Here is a 22,324-nt window from a genome sequence, read left to right on the forward strand (position 1 = left end):
TCCCAGACCTCCATGTCAGGGCATTAGATGCACAAATCAGAATTGTCATCAGCAGGATGCTTTTGATGTATAGCTAAACAATACTATGGCTTCTTAGTTCTCTGCTTTGAAAACAATTTTATATTTGGTTTCAATTAACATCACTTGACAGGGTTCTCTTCTTGTCTGCAACTGCCATTGTTTCTGTTTTCTCAGCTGATGTTTGTACCATCTCAAATAGTTGCTCCATATATATTGACCCAGAACAGGCTATTTCTGCTCTTTAGCAACTTCAGATCCTGAGAGATTTATGCAGCTTTATCATAGTTTGCTTCACAGTTCCTTTATATCACATACTCTGAAGAGAATCTTAGTGATTACTGCTATAACCTGAAGAATACACAGACCTTAGTACTTCGGCCTGAAGTTTTCTGCACTTTGCTCCATAGAAATTAAATATTGCTAAAACATCATCAAGTATTAACCCCACTGCAATTACTCTAGATGAGATTCTGACTGTAATGTTATCTGTCTTCTGCCAGCTTTGAATATTACTGCTTTGTTATGCCAGCAGAATCAAATAATTCAACCCCTGTTTATTCTTCTCTATATCCTTGTCTGAATAAAGATCAGACCTTATCCTCTCATCAGTATAAAAATATGAGATATATGTGTATTGCCTTATATATAGCTCCCAACAGATGTTTTGATGTCTGCACAATGTGACCTGAAATGATTTGTGTTTCTGAGTCTACCATATGACTATGTGGAAGAGCCCAATGATCTTCAGAACACATTATGGTGGAGATTTCTCTTTGTTATTCCTCCAATGATACATTTTCCCAGAGGAATATGTGTAATCTCCAAATGAGATCATGTCTATGGCTGGTTCTAATTGCTGTGGTTCCAGAGGAGATACTGTATGCTGGACAGGAGTACAGAGCAAGGGGTGTGAGGTCAGAATGATTGCCTTTTATTTTCAGTATTTCCGTTGTTAGGGTAAAGTTTCAAGCACCTGTTAATAACCAAGTCCTTTCAAAAGGGTTAATAGAAGTCAAAAAACCTTTATAAAAGCAGTGGCTATTTCAATCTGTACTGGGGTAATATTTTGAACCAAATCTTACTGCTGTTGAGTTCATCCATGAAGAACCAGAGGGAGAGAGAATTTAAAATCTGCGTTTTAGTGTCACGTGTCTGACACCTGTCTCAGGTGCTTCAAACAGCACCAGTTCTTCAGGGAAATATTTTTAGAGAGCTTTGACTGGGCCAAGGCAAAACAGAATTGGAGGCAATTACATTCACCAAGAAGCTTTTTCAATTGGGAAATCCAGGGCAACACCTGCTAATAGGATTAATGAAGCCATCTTTAGTGCAGAAATATGAAAATTTTCTGCATTGACATGTGTTTATAAGACTGCTTATGGATATGTGTTTTAATGATTCCACTTTCAATGTAAACAAAGATTTTATTAGTTTTACCTTGATGTTGTTAGACTAAATTCATACCTTTTGTTTTGCAGTGCAGAAAGATGTAGCTTTAGTTGGTGTTCCTTAAATCTACTCATTTTAATAATGACCAAGTTCTCAGAATAATAATTGCTTTGTTTGTTTGTCATTGTCAGATTATACAAGCTGTGCCAGCCACCACCACCTGTTGGAGAAGAATGAGATCTGCTCCAGAAAACAACCTAGTAATGGCCTTTACGATACTGGGATTATATGACAAAAATCTAACTGCACTATAGCATTACGTCCCTGCAGCTTTGCTAAATAAGAAAAAAAAATCTTTTACTCAGGACAAAGGAAGAAATACCCTAAGTGTTACCTACAGGCATTGAAAGATGTCTTCCCAAAAGCATTTCAGAAATCTATGCACTCCAGCCTTACACTCATAGGACAGTAGCCTTCCTTGGGAATTTAACACTGGAATCAGATTAATTTGATGTGTCTTGTTCAGCCACATGATAGATACAGCCAGCAGCTTGAAAAAACAGTCTTGGTCAGAGGGAATGTCTTCACTTGTACCCTATGCACAATGTGATCTTGTGGAAGCCTAGATAAGCTAGGCTTGATAATGAGCATGCATTTCATATGGGGCCCTTTGCACCAAGAAAGCTTTTCTCCTGTCACCATCATAATTTCTTGGAATGTTAACTTTATTGTTTCAAGAATGTAATGTGAGGTTTGGAGATGGAACACTCATTTCAGAATTATGTTTAATGGCTGCAGGCAGCTGCTGTGGGTATGTGCTTGCACTCAGTAAACTCAGCCAGGTCTGAAGCAGTGCTTGTCACACACTGCTTGGAAGGAGGACCTACATGGCATTAGGAGTGCCTGATGGTGTGGCATATAAGCTAAAGTTCTGCCCTTTTGGAGCTGCCATTATAGTGAAGGAGAAGGATAAGTCTGATTTTCATCCATTGTTAGGCTGAGCTTCAGACTCTATAATAGATGTTTTACATTATTACATCTCTGCACTTCAGAGTTTTCCAGAGTTGTGTATTTTCTTCTAGAGTACTACACTAACAAATCTACATAAGGCAGACATGAGTCAGTGTTGTTAAACTGGAAATGACTGGTTCAAGTTCAAGCATAGTTTGGGGTTTTGATGTTTTATGCTACCATTTTCCACATTTTTTCAGAATTGTTTTGTATAGCATCTCACTTCTTGGAGTGGTAATTGTTATAGATTTATTTTGAATTGTACTATTTAGAGCGCCCAGGGAGAATTTATCTGCATTTGGCTGTTCTTTTGGCCAAAGAATTTTCATTTTCAAATGCCCCCAAATGAGATTTTATATATGAGCACATTAGAACAAAACCTGTATTCTGAAATAGTTCTACTTGTAGCAGTAGCTATGTAATCCATTAGAGCAAGATACATACTGTCTGAATAAATTTTATTTTTTGTACAACAGCGGCCTGTAGTTATGCTGTAGCAATCAAACTTCACAACATAACTTTTGCATATGATCTAAATATTTATGAACCTATCAATCTACAATTAAATAAGTGAGGATTCAAAAGGAATTGTAGTCTTGAACAGAGTGGGTTTTTTTAGAGGATATTGAGGGAACTTGTTACTTTTCTCCAAAGGAGGAATTAGAGGTTCTACCTTTTTCAGTATTCTAAATGTTTTTACATAGACCTTAACTTTGCTAAGAAATAAATATTTTTATATATCCACAGATACAAATGTCTGTGCATATATGTACATTTCAACATGTATATATATATGTAGTCATATCAATAAAAAGGTAATGTTTGCCTTAAAATATGACAAAGGCATGCAGTAATGAGCACTCCAATAACAAATTCACCTTTGTGCTTTAAGGTTTACTCTCTTTCATAGTTGCTGGAAGCTATTGAACCATGATCTTTTTGATTAAAATACTTAATACACAAAAGCAAAATCAAAAAAACAAAACAACAAAAAAATTACTTTTAAAGGCTTTTGTCTAGCATGACCTAATGCTTACACATAAGAAAGAGTTATGTTTTCCATAATTGCTGTTCTAGTCAGGGTCTCATACTTTCAGATGTGTTTCATTCAGAGCAGCAGTATTGGCTGTGGTAATTCCTGCTCCAGGCAAAAGCACCAGTCATTTCTGTTTCTGCTTGTTCAGACATCAGAAGTCCAGAGAAGCCATAAGCACCTCAAGCCAAGGGCGTGCTGCTGTCAGCCCAGCTCTGAGCTCACATCTTCCTGTGAGGTTTCCCCACAGGAGATTTGATTTACTATGAGGGAAGTCAGCTGTTGGCTGCATGGAGCTGCTGAGCCTGTATACAATAAAATAACCTAGAGGGAAAAAATCTGTTGCATGTACACGCATTATTGTAACTAGCAATTGCTTTTTTTTTACATAGCATTGAAAATGGTAGGAGTGTAAATGCTCCAAAATAGTCTCCCTGTATAATATGATAATTCCCTGTTTCATTTTGTTGTTGAAATTGTGGGATAATAGACATTTGTAAGGGACAAATAATTGTAAGCCAGTCACTGGACAAAATTTTTTAGCTGTTGTTTCATGAGTGTGCATCAGAAATCTTGACCTCTTATTTTGGTCATTTTATATCTAGCTTTTGGTCCTTTATTCTTTTTTTGCCCCTCTAGAGACAGTTTTCAAAAGCCTATTAAGCATTATGAGCTTTATTGGTAACCCATACTGCAAAGTAAAGTGTCTATTTAGCCTGATATCAAAGAAGCTGAGAAACTTAAGCCCTGGTTTTCTGGGATTACAGATAACACATAAAAATATGATTCCACAGTAACACACAGCATCAGTTAGGTTGGGAAAGATCTCTGGGATCCTTGACTCTAACTTATAGATTGAATCCAACCTATTTTCAGAGGAAATGGGGCATAAATTCCCCCCTTGCTGTCTAATTAAAAGTAGGGACTCGATTTCACAAAATGTTCTTCAATGGCCTGTATGAAACATTGTGTAGTATTCAGATTGCTTTTTTTGCCCTTCTGCTTTCAGAGCACACTGCACACTCTAACACTATTCTACTGACTTCTAATAACATTAAATGGACTTCATTGTCCATTCTTAAAATACAAATTTACATATGTTCATTATTAAAGCTGTTTATTTTGTTTGGTATATGTATAGGACATATTTATTCCTTATACAAGATGCACTTGCAGAGTAAAAAAAAAAATCCATTCTCGTCACAGTATGTTTATCCTCTTATAAATCTTTAAACTCACAGGTGACAAGAAGAGATGACCAAGAGTGATGATTTATGATTTACAAGAATTATATCACCTATAGCTTCGTAAATCTTTGTTTTGACAGAAACAGGTTATGCAGCCTTTTTTTTACAACAATGTCTTGTACTGGTTAAGGGAAAGCATTCTGTATGTATTTTTTACTTTTTCCCCCAAGGAAAGTGTAATTCTTCTGGGAATAAATTCAAGGATCTAGAGGCATACATTACCAAATACTACCATGATTCATTCCTAGCCTGGGAAGGGAAGGTTACAGGCCCAGGAACAGCTGAGTTGCCATGTGTTGCCATAGCATCCATGCTTGGAGAAAACAGAGATTTTAAGTAGAGCTGAGGATGTTTGGCCTGTCTTTGTAACCATCATTTATAAATAATAGGGTGTTAAACAGTCTTTAGTCTGAAAGGGCCATTGATCTAGTCTAGTTCCCCAAATTAGTTATTTTTAATAGTGATTTTCCTTGTAGATTGTAAATGTAAATAAATATAAAAATGTATATAGTCCAGTTTTTCAATGCCAAACTTTATGTTTAGACACCCATTTTAAAGTAAATATTCCTACTGTCAGCTGAAGCAACCAACCAATTTTATGTCTACTGAGACAGTTGGAATCCTTAGTGGCTTTTTGGGTAGATTTCACTGGGTTTTAGCAAATGCATCAGGTTTTTTGATTGGTTTGTATTTGTTTATTTTAATGCAGTCAGTAGTGGTCAGAACTCCTCTTCTACTGGTTTAGAGCCAAGACAATTAAACTTCGGTCAACAAGGATTTACAGTAGTCATACCTAATTTCATTTGTTAGACTCCTTTAATGGAAAAAAAATTAACCACTTTTATTGATCTGTTTTTAGCCAGAGAAATTCACAAGCAAACATGTTTTATTAATTGATTGTCAGCTGTAGTGTATGTGTGTATATTTATATATGTATATGTATTTAAGACAATTGCCTGAATGTGAGTATACACATCATGGTTAAGCATGATGCTCAGAAAAGGAAAGTGTCTTTCATTTCATTACATTTAAATGAGAAAATCAGTAACTGTAGTATACATCTACATATTATTCCATACTCTTTACAGCTCCTTCATGGATTTGTCTTCCAGCATTTTCCACATATTTTGTGCCATTTGTGTTTAACAGTATGAAAAGATAATGCATTGCCTTATGTATTTTATCTCTGTACTTGATAAATGCAGGTAGTGCTTTTCTAATTGTACTCCAACAGTACTCTGGCATTGGTAAATTAGATGTGCAGTACATACCTGACTCAGGATACCTGGATTTTTCATCATTAGGTTTTGAAGTATAAAAAGATATTGAACTCATATTTTTGTATGCTGACAATTGTGTAGGGTTTTTTATATACTGTATATATCAACCAAGTTTTCCTGAAGAAATTTTATTATTATAAATGTTTCCCTTTTCCTGGTAGATGTGGGTATATGTTTTCTTGCTATGTATGTATAAATGAATATACAGCACACACAGTCATGCAGATGTTAACAACAGTGAGGAATTTCAGATTGTCCAGAGGCTAATCAAGCTTTTATTTTTATTCTTCTCTAAAAATATAGATCTCCATACTATAAATCTACTTTAGAAATAACTTCTACTTCAGTTTCCAAGTCCAATAGTGCTCAAAGTAGTTGGGACATTTCTGCAAGTACTTAGATTTGGATTTCCATGGGAATACCCACAACATCTTTTGTGTGTGTATGTGTGTCCTATCTGCAGTACCATATGCCAGATTAAAAAATCTAAGCAGCCTTATTAATTTCTTTACACCATGTATATAGTGTATGTATTTGGTTATACTTGTGTTACACTTTTAAAATGAACCTAATTTCTGCATATTGCACACATTTTTCAAATTATGAATATATTTTGTAACATCTCATTAAGCACAAGAGAGCATTTGAAATATTATGAGAAGGAGACTGCTTTGAAATATTATGTGTAAGTACAGCCATACACAGAATGTTTCAGTCAGCTTTTGTTTGAAAACAATCAAACTAGCAGTTCTGTGGGTAGTTGAGCTTGTTGGAAGTAACTTTTGGAATTAAGATCCTTGGAACATGGATTTAAATTACTTTTTCCTTTATTTTGTAAAGTGCCTCTGTAGCATACTTTGAATCAGTTACTATTATGGATTAAACTAACACTGTGTACTTTTAGATCTATGGTTTATTTTTTTAGTTACATAGTAAAGACTGGAATGGTAACAATGTATTACAAAATGTCAGAGAGCAATAAAACCATTCATAATATGGCCACTGCAAAACTCTTTATTTGTAAGCAAGAAGTTGGGAGGGAGGGGGTTGAGAGCCTTTAGCCCTTTCTATGTTCCTGCCTAGGAATTCTGCTGCAGAACAGAAATTAAATTTCTAGAAATAAACATTTATAATAAAAATCTCTTCTGCAAACCCAGGTCCAACCTAGGCTCATTGATGGTAATTAAAATATATCTTTATAACCACTGGAAAACTGAATCCTCTATGAGCAGTAGCCCATGGCTTTGGGCAGCTGTACTTGGTGAAGGCTGGAGGAGACACAGGCATGGAAATTGCTTTTTGGCCCTGTGGTGCCATCACTGTTCCATGAAGCTCTAGAATATTCACCACTCCTGCACTTCTTTGTCTGAGGACTTTCTGTTTACTGCTGTGCACAAGGGGTAATCTGACATACATAGTGTGGAGTGTTGTACTCCTTGCACTAAAAAAAACCACCAATAAATGACTAATCCTTTAGAGGGACCTTTTGGGATACCAGGGGTTTGAGGAATAGCACTTGTACTGTTTTTTTGTAGGACTGAAAGCTGATGAACTATTAGACCTTGCAGAGCAGTTGTCTCTATATTAAATGAGTTCTGATTTCTACATGGTTGTGATCAATGGATGTTCAGGACTGACAGGAACAGTAAGGACAGGACTGAAAGCAACTACAATTACTTTGTCAAATCCCTTTTGTTTTCCACCTTATGCAAGCAAGGAGGAGGATGTAAGTATTTCTGGATAACTAGATTTGAAAAATAATTTTTTTTTTTTATTCTGTCTATGTATTCATCTCTCTAATTTTGTGAAAGAAGGCAGCATGGTATGTTAAAGTATTGAGCAGCAGAAGTGAGCACAGGATTTCAGATACAGTCTGCTTTTCTGCCATTACATGTGAATTTTCTTTTTTCAGTGCGCCTCATTTCTGTGGTCTTGCTGCTGTGAATACCTCAAAAATAAAGTCCAAAGAATTATTTTCCTGACCAGTATACACAATGGGAATAAACAGTGCTTTGAAACAACTGCTGAGAAAGATAATCAGTTAAACCATTGTAGCACTTGGGTGTCCAGTAATTTTGCATCTTTCATGAGAAAGTGTTGCTGTCATCATGATTTGAAAGTCAAAAAGCCTGCAAAGGCACTTGATACACTTACATGTCAAATGAGCACGGTGTGAGTTCATGATTCAAAAAAGATAATTTATCTTTGCCTCCCATCAAAATATGTATCTGCTAAGCTTTGACAGTAAAGACACTTTCTTTTGAATGTTACTCATAAACTTACTTTTAGTATGCATTTGATTGCTTTGGAGGCTTTTTTAATAGCTCATTATGTCATGCAGAAAGAGGATAGATGAAGCTCATACTTGGCTTATACTAATGAAGTGGAATTGCTAACAGTTACTTCATTCTTGCTTGTAGAATCTTAATTGTCTGAAACTACTTTCCCAGACAGCACTTGATTCCCTGCCACCCCCCCCCCCTTATTTCCATATTCATTTTGCACTGTGGAGCTGCCAGGGTTCTGAGGACACTAAAATGCCCTAGCTGCCCAAACCAGCCTCATCCCTGTGCTCACTGATCGTCTATTATGGGTAGCTTTGCCTGTAGTCCCACCTTCTGCAGGGGATGCTGGTTGTGATAGGACTTTCTGGATAGACCCTGAACCTGCTTCAGTATTTTGCCCTGTCTGATCATCCCTGGACTGTCAAGCAGAGCCTTTTGTTTTCCTGGTCCTTTCAGGGGGAGGCCACTGCACTGTGTTCACCCAAAAGTGCCAGCTTGTCCTCCTTCAAGGAGTGGACCAGCTCTTACTCCTTCCCAGGAGGAATATCCAGTGCTGGTACAGGTTTGTCCATGTCTAACATACTCCTGGCTTGTGTTGAGGCAGACCCATGAGTTAGATTAATGGGGAGGAAGGGGAAATCCCAGTTTCCAGTCCCAACATAGATGGCAGGCTTCTTCCATTGATTTTAACCTTGGGACTAAGGGTAGCTTCCAAAAATATGTATATTCCTAATTTGGCAAAAAGATGTTAAAATGGACCTCCAGAATGTAATCAGGATTGGAGAGAGGGGAAAAAGACACTTCGTATTTAGGAGGAATGTAAGATAAGGCAAATGCTGAGCAGTGTAAACATAGCAGTGGAATGTCCTGAAGATCTGGCTTTAGTTTTTCCAAGTATTTAACACAGTTGATGTTTATAAACAACTCCATGCTTTATAGAAGACTCAATATAAATTGTTAGAATTTAACTTATATCTAGATATTTTTAAGCTCTGGGTTGTAGCTAGTCATTAATTATTTAGAGTTCTTTATCAGGGCAGGAGGGATTTTAGCATCTGGAATAAATAATCAGTATCTATCCCTGTGAAGTATAACAGCCTCTTAAAGTAGGAGGAAATTGTACTGGATATATTCTGGGAGCATAATCAAATGAAAGGAACACCAATAGGTTTTGATTCTGCTTTCATTTAAATGAATAACCAAATTTTCATTGACTGCAGAGAATGAATCCATAATACCAGCACTATTATGCCAGACCCAGACTAGCTTGAATGGCTGTCAACGTGTTTAGTTCACCTAATTAATGAAACCATTCATGTCTCAAGACAGAAAGCTTGACTGGAAATGAGAAGCAGACCACATGTAATCAATGAGGTTTTGTCATCAACCAGCCATAGAGTGCGTCTAATCAAACCAATACAGGACATGACTGCAAGCAAATGAACATCAGCACTGTATTATCTACAGCCAGTGCATCATCACAAAACTTAATGACAAAGTATCACCCAGATTAAGACGGAAATAATGTCTGATGCTAATCAGCTCTACTTGCTCATATTGTAATATATTTCAAAATACGTTGAGTGGCAGCTGAATTCAAAGTCAAGACAAAGTGAAGCTTGATTGAATGCTTAGCAATATATAGGATGCTGTTCCAAAACAGGAAAATACATAAAGCTTTTATACATTACGAAGTTGAGTAGGTTTTTGGAATTTTGACAGCACACCCTGGAAAATTAGTAGCTTGGGAAACAGGGAAATAATTACAATCATGTGCCAATTTTAAAGGACATTTGTGGGCCTGATAGAGACAGAACAAACAGGAGGCTTTCATTTCTGGACTACTTCCCACAACTTTGACAGAAGGCATTAATATTTGAAACTGTAGCATAGGACTAAATTACATTATCTGGGTATTCACCACACAGCAGTCCTGAGGAAAATAAGAATTTCATTTAGTCTTAGGCCTTATATTTAAATAAACACAAATCCCCTACCTAATCATAACTCTTATTTTTATATCTAATGTGAGAAACAATGTTAAATGAGATTATAAGAAATTTTCCTTTTTTTTTTTTTTCATTTAATAAACTCATTTATTCGGCCAGGTGAAATGCCTTCCAGAGGAGCAGTAGAAGCTAATATTCCAGTCACACTGATCATATGGGCTTGTTGTGCCTTCAACACCTCTCTTGATGGCCAAAGTATGTTTGGAGCTCCCCGCATGAGCACTTTTCTAAGTGGTGAGCAGTCAGGCAAAGAGAGGACTCTGAAGATGGAGGTGTGACTGAAATGCTTTCTGCTGAGATTGTGGTAAAAATTCATCCCACACACATGAACATTCTATGATATAAATGACCTAATAACAAAAAAACTCAGTTCAGTGTAATGAAAGTAGAATATAACCCTTCCTGATGGTCCTTCATATATCTGACTGCCAGAAGAACAAGGCAGATATTCTGTACCAGCTAGAATAAAAGCAGCACAACTGTCTGTATTGTGTTTTAGAATGAAAGGGCAGAAAACCAGTGGAAATTCCTACATCCTCCTTAGATATTCTCAACAATTATATTTGCCTTAGGCCACATTAGATCAAAAGAACTGAGGACATATCCCTCATGATAGTCAGGATTTCAGTAACTTTCAAAGCAGTTCAAAATTTTATCCAAAGAAGTAGAAAATTTGATATAATATGAGGAACTCCTTCTACTCTTCTTCTACTGAGTTCTATTTCCATGTTTCAAAATTCTAATAATCCCTGTGAACCTTCCTTAAAACAGACTCAGCAGGAAGGACTAAGAATGAGCCAGCATGGAAAATGGACTCTGCTCATGTTCAAAGGAAACAAAATCACAGATGCTGAGGGCATTTCAAACGTGCTGAACCACAACCATTTTCTGTTTCATTCAGAATTGGTTTGAAGTGTGTCGTGGGGCAGGGCTGTCAGTGCAGGGTGGAAATACAAAGCTCTGACAGGTTTTTTAAAGTTGTGATACATGAAAGCAGATCTGCTTTGAATGCAATGGGGTGAAATGGAAGAAATCTGCTTCCCTTTTGCCTCTCTTGTGAAATTTGCTGTTTGCCTCCCATGCAGGACTTTTTATGCTTCTATGGGAAATGAGACTTTTTGTCAACCTAGATTTTAACAGTCTGTCTGCTGAAAAATAATTTGCTTCCTGCATCCTGCAGTGACAGCTGTGTAGTGTTTCAGCTACTGCAGAATAATATGCAGGTGTTGTAGGACAGAGCAGAGGAGCTGTTGAGGTGGTTCTGTCTTGAGCTCTTGTTAGTCCAGTGCTGTATATCTGTATATATCCTGTATAGCTACAGCAGGAGATAAAAAATTGCTCCTTTTCCAGAGCACAGCCTGGCCACTGGGGTGCAGTCTTGGGATAAGCACATTCACAGGAGTGTATGTTGTTTATTCTGGACTATAAACTTCCAGTTGCCAGGCCAAAAACTCTTAAGATTTTTATATCCTCATTTGCATTAGATGTTATAAATGTACGTACTTGGGATCAGACCTTTTTTGTTTCGGATTCCAGAAGCATTTAGATGAGAGTTAGACTGCAACCTATTTGCCTACCAGCCCACTAGGTGTACCTGGAGCAGAGCTACAGTCACTCAGGATTATTTTTTCAGTCAGAAGGGAGGCATCTGGCATCTGGAGGCATTTCAGTCATCTAGGGAGACTCACAAGCCATTTTGAGCAACATTGAAATTATGGTATTAGTACTGAAATTGTAATTAAAAGTAAAATCAAAAATTGTGTCATGTTTTTCAGAGGTGACTTGGGGCTGGGTTGAGTATATACATATATATCCAACTGGTGTTAAGATATGGATCAAAACTTTGAACTTGGATTCTGATGTGCATCCTGTCTTTTCCTCATTTAGGTGCTGATGTCAACAAATGCTAAGTGTCCAGATATATCTGTCACTCTGAGAACAAAGTTAATTCTCCTGTCCATTAGCAAACTCCAGTAATTTTACAGTGAGCACCTTAGTTCTTCTGGTTTACTGCAAGAAAAGTCTTAAATCCTTTTTTGAGGCATTTGTATTTGGTTACCCAATCATAAACACAAACACTTGTTAAAATTTCTGAAGCCTAATCCAAAATATTTCCATGGTACTTAGGCATCAGAATGCTTTTTAAAATCCCATCAGGCTATTTGCACTGTTTCTAAAGGAGTAGCTTTAAGAATCTCATCTAGATGACTAAAAAATGCAAGATGAATGAGGTAATATTAATGGTGTCATTAAATACCTTCCGAATAGAAGTGAAATACCAGTTCTTCTAAACAAGCTTGATCTTTCACTTATTGATCTTTCACATACATTCATTATGTATGCACATTTTTCATACTCACATGAAATTCCAGTATTTAACTCCATTCACTATATATTTGTCTAATTTGGCTTGACTCATTGTTGAGAGACCTTTCTCCTTAGCTGCCAATCCCAGTGTAAGGCAAGTTATATTTAAATGCTTACTGGCAAAATTGTCTCTTAATCAAAGATTCTGGTTTATATTCAGAACTTCCTCTTCTCTTTCTTTCACAAATGTCCTTGAATATCTGAATGTCTCAGCTAAACACCTAACGACAGGCTCTCTGACCAGCTCCCACTCTCTGTGAACCTTATTATTCATGCTGCATATGCACTACCAGACACATCAACTATCCAAAGACTTTTAAAAATTGTGCATAATCTGGAAGAGCAGAACTCAAATAGGTCAGTTATTTGTTGAAACATTAGAGATAGAACAGATCCCCAACAAGTTTTCCTTGAGGATAATGAAATGCATCATAATAATCTGAAAGTATTTCTGGACTGTTGTCATATTTATGTTGTTCAGTCCTTTGGGTACTACATCATTCTTAGATCCACCTGGAAATATCACATATATTTTCCTTATCCTATTTCAGGGTTTTAACTAACTTAGGAAAGGAGTATAGTTCATTACTTTAAATGAATTAGGAAGCCTTTTCAGACCTAACATGCACTTATGTATTTACTTAGAGTAAATCCCTAATTCATGGAATCTGTTCTGCTTCAACATCCGTAAAACATAAATAATACTTTTCCTTTGACCTTTAAGTTTTCTCTTTCCTCTACATAAAAACATTCAAATGCAGCTTCCAAGCATCTCTATCCAAGTTTTTGATGCTCTTCCAGCCAACCAACATCTAAATTCCTGCTATTTTCACCAGTAAACTTCTGTAATCAACTGCCTGCCTGCTTGCCGGGTTTGGGGCATGCCCAAAACTGTGCAAGTCTCAACTGCAATCTAGTAATCTATTTAACTTCTTTAAAAGCACAAAGTAGACATTCTCCTGCATATTTAATTAGAAGGAGCTTTGCCAGAATACAAATGTCAGAGCTCACACACAATGTTGAAATTGAGGTAGTATAACCAGGTCATCCTCAGGGAATCCAGCCCACATGTGTGTATTGATTTTACTATGAGTAAAGCACTATATGCACTTCCATGAACACGGGAGAGGAAGATCTGTGTCCTCTGGACTTTCTGGAGAATCAATAACTTTTCAGAAGCACCAACTGAGAGAGGGGCTGCAGTAATGAATCACTCATTTTTTTTTGGCAGAGGCCTCTAGGAACAGCTGAGCCCCAATTATTTCAGCACATAACTACAGATTATTCCTATAATAAGGGCTTTTCATGGACCAGACCTGCCTAGTCAGACACTTGTCAATACTCTTAGGCTACTAGGTTAGTATTTATTCTGAAGCTATCAAAGGAGAAGCTGTGCAATTTGCTGAGTCTATAATTCTGCTGGTGATAATTAGCTCTGCTTTGCCCTAAATGTTCTAACAAATGGGTGAAGTGCAAAAAAAGAAAAAAAATGTTCAGCAATACTAATGTATTCTGTCTACATGGTAAGTAAGAGAAGTAAAGTTTTACATCAGTGTACTAATTATTTAGCATGGTCTCATTCTCTAAGCATACAGAATCTTTTTTGCTTTCCTCAAGTACCTCGAAATAAATTACTTAGGACTTGGCAAGGAAAAGAGAGCAGCTGAGGAGGAGGGGGAGGGACAGGTAAATAAGGTAAGATGAGTAAGGTCTTTAGATAGAGGCCATGCTCAAATCTCAGATCCAGTGGCAAACCTCTTTCAGCTTCAGGTGCTAAATGAGCCTTCATTTGAATGAGAAGATGAGAGAAAGCTCTCAATCTGACAAATGAAACTACAAGAATTATCAGAATGGCACTATAAAATACTTTCAAGTTCAGTTCTTGCATTTCATGGGGATTGGAAACTAAGCAAGTACACAGAGAATTGTATATTCAGGAAAAATTTGATTTCAATAGGGTTTGGATTGAATTCAGAGTGACTTTTTTCTCAACAAATTTGCTCAGATAATAGCGTTGTAGTCTTACTATGATTTGGGCTGAGAAAATTTTATGAACTGTAATTCTGTAATTCTGCAAACCCCACCAAAACTTAGGTAGAAATTTCAGTATGGTTGGATTACAAATGCAAAAGCAAGTGATGGAACAAAGAAATGGGAAGAACAGGAAGTTTTGTGTACTAAATAAAACTTTAGTTCCAGTTATGTTTCCTTTCTGTTTTTTCCCCAGTAGAATTTGTCTAACATCAAGAAACTTTATCTGCTGGAAACAAAATCCAACAACTTTTTTGTTTTCTATAATAAACAAGATATTGAGAATCTCCTTTGAGACAAGGACTATTAACTACTGAAAAACTTGAATTACTAAATATCTGGGATTGAAATTATGAAGACTGTACATAGGACTGGCATTGTTCATTTGAAGTGCATACCTATATTTTTAGTGAAGCATTTAAAATATCAAGGGTCACCCCTTCTAGAAAAAAACATGAAGATACCTTTTCATTGTTGCACAGTATTTTCAAAATTCTCAGACATGTCTGCTCCTACAGATTCTACTCCCTGCATGAAGTTTCCTGGCTCAGACTTCAAGATTAAATTAAACACATGAATAGAAATCTTCTTCTTACAGTTTTTTAAAAAGTTTCAATGGTTGCAAAAGGAACCAATATGAATGGAAGCAGCTGAGCTGTCACATCTTGTCATCCCTAGAAGAATTTGCAGGCACCTCTATTCAAGTAAGTTGTATTATTTAAAGTTTCTTGCTACCTATCTCAGAAAAAAACTCAGGGCTGGCATCTTAGAAGCTGTGAGCAGGTTGAAAAATCCTTGTAACTTGTCATTTCAGCAGACTTGCAAAGCATTTAAATAAAGCTGTAAGATGGAAACTGCATCAATCGTTTCAGTTTTTCAGACTCTATTGGGGAGTGTCTCCTAGAGCTGAACATTGGCTAATGAATATCAGAGCTTTGTTCTTTAGAAACAGCTACACGCATCTGAATTAGATTGCTGTAATCGCCCCTGGAAAGGAAAGAGCCTCAATAGATTAGGGAGTTTGCTATTCCAGTGGTTCCAGAGGCAAGCACACCATCCTTCCATGGATTTGCCTTTTGTGCAGAAGTGTTAGCAAAGCTATTTCTGCTTGGCTCTACTGAAGCAGCAGAGAAAGGGGTAGTTAGCTCAGAGAGTAGGTGTGCTTGGCTCTGACTCATTAATGTCTCAAGTAACACCAGTTTTATTACACCTTGTTGAAATACTAGTCATGGCACTTATCCAGAATGTCAAGATGCTTGTTTTGGATGGAATTTACAATGCAGAACTGAATCTGAATGTCAGCATGGTCCATGGCCTCTTACTGGATGCAGGAGTACTTTGGATGGCTTTGCATCTCTAAATGGTGAGCTCAAGCCTTGAGTGAAAAGGAGTAAGATTTAGGCCCCTGAACACTTTTATTTCTGAAAACAGACCGTATCAGCTGAGTTTGTGAGTCTGTGCAGGGCTGTGTTTTAAAAACTCCAGAGTGTTTTACCATAAGCTTTCATATTTAGGCCTGTAGCAAAAAAAAGCTTCTTGAGGTAAGGCTTTTTTTGCAGCATGATGGGTATAAAACCAAACTACAACTATGTCCGCCAGGTTTTTCTGTTAAAATGAGTCACTGTCAATATCACATCTTGCATCTGTGTTCTGCTATGTATTAAGTAACAACACTTTGAATGCTTTCACTGTAAAGGCTTTTTTGCCAGACAGAAGGTAGGATTTTCTTTGATAGTCTAGTACTTTGTTAGCTTTGTCAAATTGAGAAGGTGAGTTATATTTTGTATTTTAAAAAATTCCTTCCTTTTCTAGAAAATATACATAGTAATAGGAAAAAAAATGCTTATGCAGGTTTTTCATGGGTGATACTCTTCTATGGAACAGCTCCATATACTCTAGAGATCTTACCAGACAGCACCATATGTTCATTATTATCAAATTTTGAGGAGTATTGATAAAGAGAATTTTCACTGATTTCATCAACATTCATATAGCAGACAGTTCCATCTTGGTGAAAAATTGAACATGAAGGTATAAAGCACATATATATATACAGTCTTACTGATGAGAGACCTCCAAATTCAATATAAGAAATAATGCAATTAAACAGTTTAAAATAAAAAGAAGTGTAAGAGAAGAAGAAAAATAATAAAGTTTTCTATCAAGCAATCACAGATATGCATCCTCTCCTCCAAAATAAGATTTTTCTAGACCAAGCCTCATTAGGTTGTTATTGTATTGATTTTTGTAAAGGGCAGTTCTATAAAGAACAGCTCATTGTGCAAAATATTAGCCTTAAAATTTTTTTTCTATATATTGCCAAACTGAGTTCCAAGCCTTTCATGAACAAAGCTGCCACCAAATGTTGACATTTGACGTCAACAACAGGAGAGAATCAAAATAGGATGAAAGTTGTTTCTGCCAAATTTTAAAACAATTAAAGTACTTTTGTAATGTATTTTGCTTTACTTGGAATTTTGTTTTAAAATATTTTAGCATTTTTAAACTTTGCCTGACTTCATATCATGGTTAAGTGATGGGAGTCAAGACATGCCTACAAACTGTAGAGAGTACAGCAGAGGGAGACAGGGCTGGATCTCATGGCAGACAAGGTGAGGTTGAAGGATTGCCACTTACGCAGCCATGTAAGGGGGGGTTGCAGAAGAAAAGCCAGATTCTTCAGATAAGTTTAGAGTTGAAGCACAAGATGTGATGGGCACAAGATAAAATATGAGAAATGCAGTGTGATTAGTGTTATGGGAAAAAACATGCATCACCTTAACTCCTGGCACATTCTACCTCAAACAGGCTGTAAAATCCTGGAGATTTTCAACACTCAGCTGGAAAACCACAACCAATTTGATCTAAGTTTGAAGGCAGCATTGCTTTGGTGTCCCCTCTGACCTGTATTACTCTAGCTACTGAATCAATTGCCACTAGATGAAGCCCTCAGCCACCCACATGTTCTTTCCAGTCATGCTGACCCCGCACTGGTGGCCAGTTGATCAGTAGGCTCCACAGGCCTCCTGCAGGTGCTAGATGTTGTGAGCCACAGTGTCAAATATGTCTGCCTCTGAAAACTCTTGCTAGGAGAGTTGCATCAGGAGTAGTCAACAAGTGGCCCTGCTTCTCTGGATTCGAACTTTGTGATGGGAAGCCTGGCTAGAAAGCCTGAAAGATAGCTGAAAGAAAGCTAGAAAAGATAGCTAGAAAGAAAGCTAGAAAGCTAGAAGCCTGGCTAGCTGGTGTCAAACTGCTCAGTGGTTGGATACCTGGGTTGAAAGACCAGCTGTTGCAGAAAGTTTCCTATTGGCTCGTCCTCTGCAATGGTGGAGACTCAGAAAGACAGAATTCAAATGGCAGGGACACCTGAGCAGGAGGAGGAAGAGGGGCAGGAGCAGGCAGCAGTCAGTTCTGCCCTTCAGCTGGCAGCTGTGGATACCTCTGGCTGTGCTGCTTCCCTGATGCTTTACAGGTGCCACGTGAGCAGCCTCTGTGCAGGTGTGGAGAGATGCAAGGTAAGAGCTGTGCCAGCTGCACTGCAGCTGCTTGGCAGAGTGGGTGAAGCCAGGCTGCTCAGCAAAGATCGAGTCTTTAAATTGACCTTCCCATAAGTGGTTGGGCTCTTTGCCCTTTTATGGATCTCAGAGATATTGGAGACACATATTTATGGTTCTTTCCATGCCAAGAATGCAGAATACATGCCACTTATCCAATTATTACTATTGATTTCAAATGTGTGGTGAATGTGTCAGCAATTTCATTTAACTGTCAGATGAAAGGCAAAAAAAAAAAAAAGATTGAATATAATAGTTTCTGGATAAAACTATTAGATGAGAAATAAAGTAGAAAGGTGAATGCCATTTTGAAACCAATACCACATCTTCAGGCCTTCTCAAATATTCCTGACATCTACATGGGAGCTGAAAGATTTCATTTTCTGTAGTAAATAACTTAGAAAAAGCATAACAAAGAGTAAAAGTAGGAGGAACAGGGAAATCCAGACTATTAACTATAATCAACAACCATCAAATACTTCCCTACAGTAGTTACTTGAACAACAAATATAGCATGACTTTTTGACTAAGAAATCAGAATATCATTACTATAATAAAAATTTTCAATCCAAGAGCACACAGAAAAAAAGAGCTGTAACAAATCTTCTAAGTTTTAGGCTTGGATGAGAGATGGAGAACAGAATCCCAAACCAGAGCTTTAAAAGAAGATAAGGTATGCATATAAATGTAGAAAGTATTTGAGAACTTAGTTTCCTTTGCTGCCAATAAAAATAACTAACAGGATTCCTCAAGGGAATCCAGAGATGGGAATCTGGCTAATATATGGCCTCCTGGTGAGGACTGGAAAACACTGCTTCCTCCCTTTTTGGAAGGGTCTTTGTATTCTATTATTAATTTTTCAATAGGTGACTGAGATAGTGATGATAAAGTATACATGTTTTCATCCAAACAGTGTAGCAACCAGTGACAGCACAATGATTCAATGAAACTTAGAGAGCCAAGAATAAGCATTGTTTTCTTAACTTAAAGAAAAATGTACTTTTAAAAGAAAAGTTGGTTTACTCTAAGTACACTTTTCTGTTAAATATTTTTTTCAACCAGAACCCAACAATTTCTTTTTTGTTTGCTTGTTTGTTTGGACTTTTTTTTTTCATGCAGTCTTTCACACTGCAAATCATAAGGAGTATATTTCATATGTTACAGATATGGCTTAGTTTGCCTTTGGACAACAGAATGGCTTAAAGGATGTCTCAAAACCCTTTTTAGCACTAATTTTCAAAGTTGTTATGGCATTCTAGCATGAACCTGAGCTTGCCCTTACCCACAGCCTGATAAGGAAATGCAGTCAATGTTAATGTTGGGTTATTGTTAAACTTGGGGGTTCACACATCTGCTGGCATCAATAGAAAAGAAAAGCTCATTCTTTACTTTGAATGTTCAAAGTTCTATCTTGAAACTGACAGTATCTGGTTATTTAGAAAAAACATAAAGTTACTACCATAGCAAGCAGTACCACAAAAGTGGTTTTTTTTAAGATTTGAGTGTAGTCATTTTGTTTTGTTTTAGTTTGTGTTAAAGTTATGCAAAATAGAAATGTGAAGATGCTCAATTTTGCCTGCTATATGTAAGAGTGGCATTATTGAAATCAAAGAAACCATTTCTGTCTGATCCAAAATGTTATTTAATCTTAAGCACTTTGTAATACAACTGTGTGTGCATTGTAGGAATAAAAATTATTGTCTGCCATGGCTTTTGGGAAGATTCTTGTTGTCTTACCTACCAAGATTTTGCATAAATTGTGTAGTATATAAGATCTAAATACAGCCAAATGTAGATGAGGGGGGAAAAAAGTATAGAAGGTTTACCTTGTGTGAAGATTGTAATTGAAAACAAAAGGAACTGGAAAGTTCCTACTCACATTCTGTTGTAAATATTAATAATAGTTGGTCTAATAGGGAAGCTGGTCTAATAGGCAGTGAAATAGGGAGACCCTTCAAATTAACTGTGTTTGGTGTTATTTTTTCAAGGAACTTATGATCAGACATGGAATCTTGTACTTTTTTATCTCTTATTTTGTATTCATCAGGCATCATAAATACAGCCATATATATAGACACATATGTACACACGTACATAAAGGGATGTGTGTATGCACACATTTAAATACTATCTTCTCTTTTGCATTTGCCTTGGCTTTTTTTCTTTTCTATTTGTCCTGTTCGTCTCTGTGGCCTGGTCTCACCTTTCCTGAGATGCAGATCACTCAGCTCCTGACCACTCTGTGCTCATGAAGCTACAAGTTCTGTAGAGTTAAGCACATATACAAATACTTCCAAGGAACATGGACTTGGCTGTCTCTAGGCACCTAAATGTAAACATCTGGATATTACTTCTATTTAATTTTGCAATTTCTATGACTTCTATTACAACAAGGCTAGCCTAATTGCCTATGTGATCCTACTGCCCTTGATTCCCCTATTAGATACTGGAAATACTATGCATTACATGTAACGTGGATTGCCACCTACTTGTAGTAGGCAATTTCTGTCTCTGTGCCTTCGTATTTTGCTTTGTATCTAGGAGTTTCTAACCATTCTGAATTATGCAGTGAATCTTTTACTGACCAAAATTTTGTTCTATTTGTCATCACTTTTTAATTACTGAGTTCTCCTTCTCATTTGTAATCTAAAGTAAAAAGTGTTTAGGATGTTTTACATATTGTATTATGTCAGCTTTTTTTTTTTAAGGTATCACTTGTTCTCCAGATGCAGAACTTCTTTGGCTTTGCTATTTAACACCCCCAACCAAAGCAAAATCTACCTGCTACTAAAAGCATTAGCTCTGATGAAATGCCATATATGTACATCTATATGTCTTTTAATAATATGTTTTCCTTGCATAGAGAACATTTGCCTTAAAAGATTTTAAAGATTTTTAAATTAACATATATGCACATTAGAGGAAATGCATACATGACCATGAAGTTGAAGTAATAAGTAGTTACAAATTTTGTCTGTTGACAAATGATATCTGTTGGAATAACTACCCAAAGGAGACACTGAAACTATTCAGTAGATATTGTGCTAGAATATTTAATCCCACTTGAAAGAAAAATATTTTTTTAAATTTGTCCCATGATTTACCTTTCCAGTTTTGATATTTATCAGTAATCTACCAAATTCCATAAACTATTATGGAATAGCTGTTTTGTTATTAGATTTATTCTGTATTCTCTGTCATATTCCTCAAATTCCTATCTTTATTCACCTAAGATAGCATCTTTGTCCACAGGAATTCTTGATATATGTGTGAGTGTAAATTTTTATTATATGTGTGGGTGGTAATAATATTACTTAGATAAAAAAGTTGAATTTGGTCAGGAGCTGGAATCCACTCTTCACCTCACAAAGACTTTGTGCAGCAATCTACCTTCTAGGTCATTTGGCATTAAATCATGTCAGATTAATTCTCAAGCGGCAAATCACTAGTTCAATCTTCTGAAGCCCCTTTAAGGATTTTGGATGAGCATCCAAACCTGGTGCAGCCTGATCTAAATTAGTTTGTATGAGCTGATGAGATCACAAAACAACAAGAACTATTGTTCATTTCTGCCACCACGTAAAAACCACAATGATCATACCCAGGAAAGCCATAAGGACTTGCTAATTACACTAAATAATTAAATATGAATATATGCATAATACCATCTCAATAGTTAAAAGTTGCAAAATAATCATTTTAGTAGAAAACCTTGATAATAGCTGTTCACTGTGAATCTGAAAGTTCATGCTGACTGCCAGACAGAGGAAAGAAAAGAGCAAGACATAGGGCAGAGAAAGCTGTTGGTTTGGGTTCTTTTGGGTGGCAATTAGACCTCTGAAAGCCAAACCCCTTCCTACCTGTGGCTAGCTTCTGCCACACTGTGGAATGAACATATAAATGCCTTCATGCATAGACAAGAGTTATTCTTAAAGGTGCTGACTGAAAACTCCTAAGTTTTAGATCTTTAATTAAACTTTAAGGCATTTTGCATATTTCTATTGCAAATATAAATGTGTGCTCCATTGCAGAACTGGGCAAGACAAGGCCAATCCAAGCAATTCATATATTTTCCAAGTCTACATAGTTGTTGT

At 36.6% G+C, this 22,324-nt stretch overlaps 1 protein-coding gene across 1 annotated transcript in view; it reads left to right on the plus strand.

Moving 5' to 3' along the window:
• The window catches only part of PREX2 (phosphatidylinositol-3,4,5-trisphosphate dependent Rac exchange factor 2), a 171,377-nt gene extending 164,397 nt beyond the window's left edge, over positions 1–6,980 (plus strand). The window contains exon 41 of the mRNA XM_005479357.4: positions 1,602–6,980. Within this exon, the coding sequence (XP_005479414.1) occupies positions 1,602–1,647 (46 nt within the window). The 3' untranslated portion in view covers positions 1,648–6,980. The remainder of the gene's footprint in view (positions 1–1,601) is intronic.
• The last annotated feature ends 15,344 nt before the right edge of the window (positions 6,981–22,324 follow it).

This window comes from Zonotrichia albicollis, chromosome 1 (genome assembly GCF_047830755.1).
Source record: "Zonotrichia albicollis isolate bZonAlb1 chromosome 1, bZonAlb1.hap1, whole genome shotgun sequence".
NCBI classification, from domain to species: Eukaryota; Metazoa; Chordata; class Aves; order Passeriformes; family Passerellidae; genus Zonotrichia; species Zonotrichia albicollis.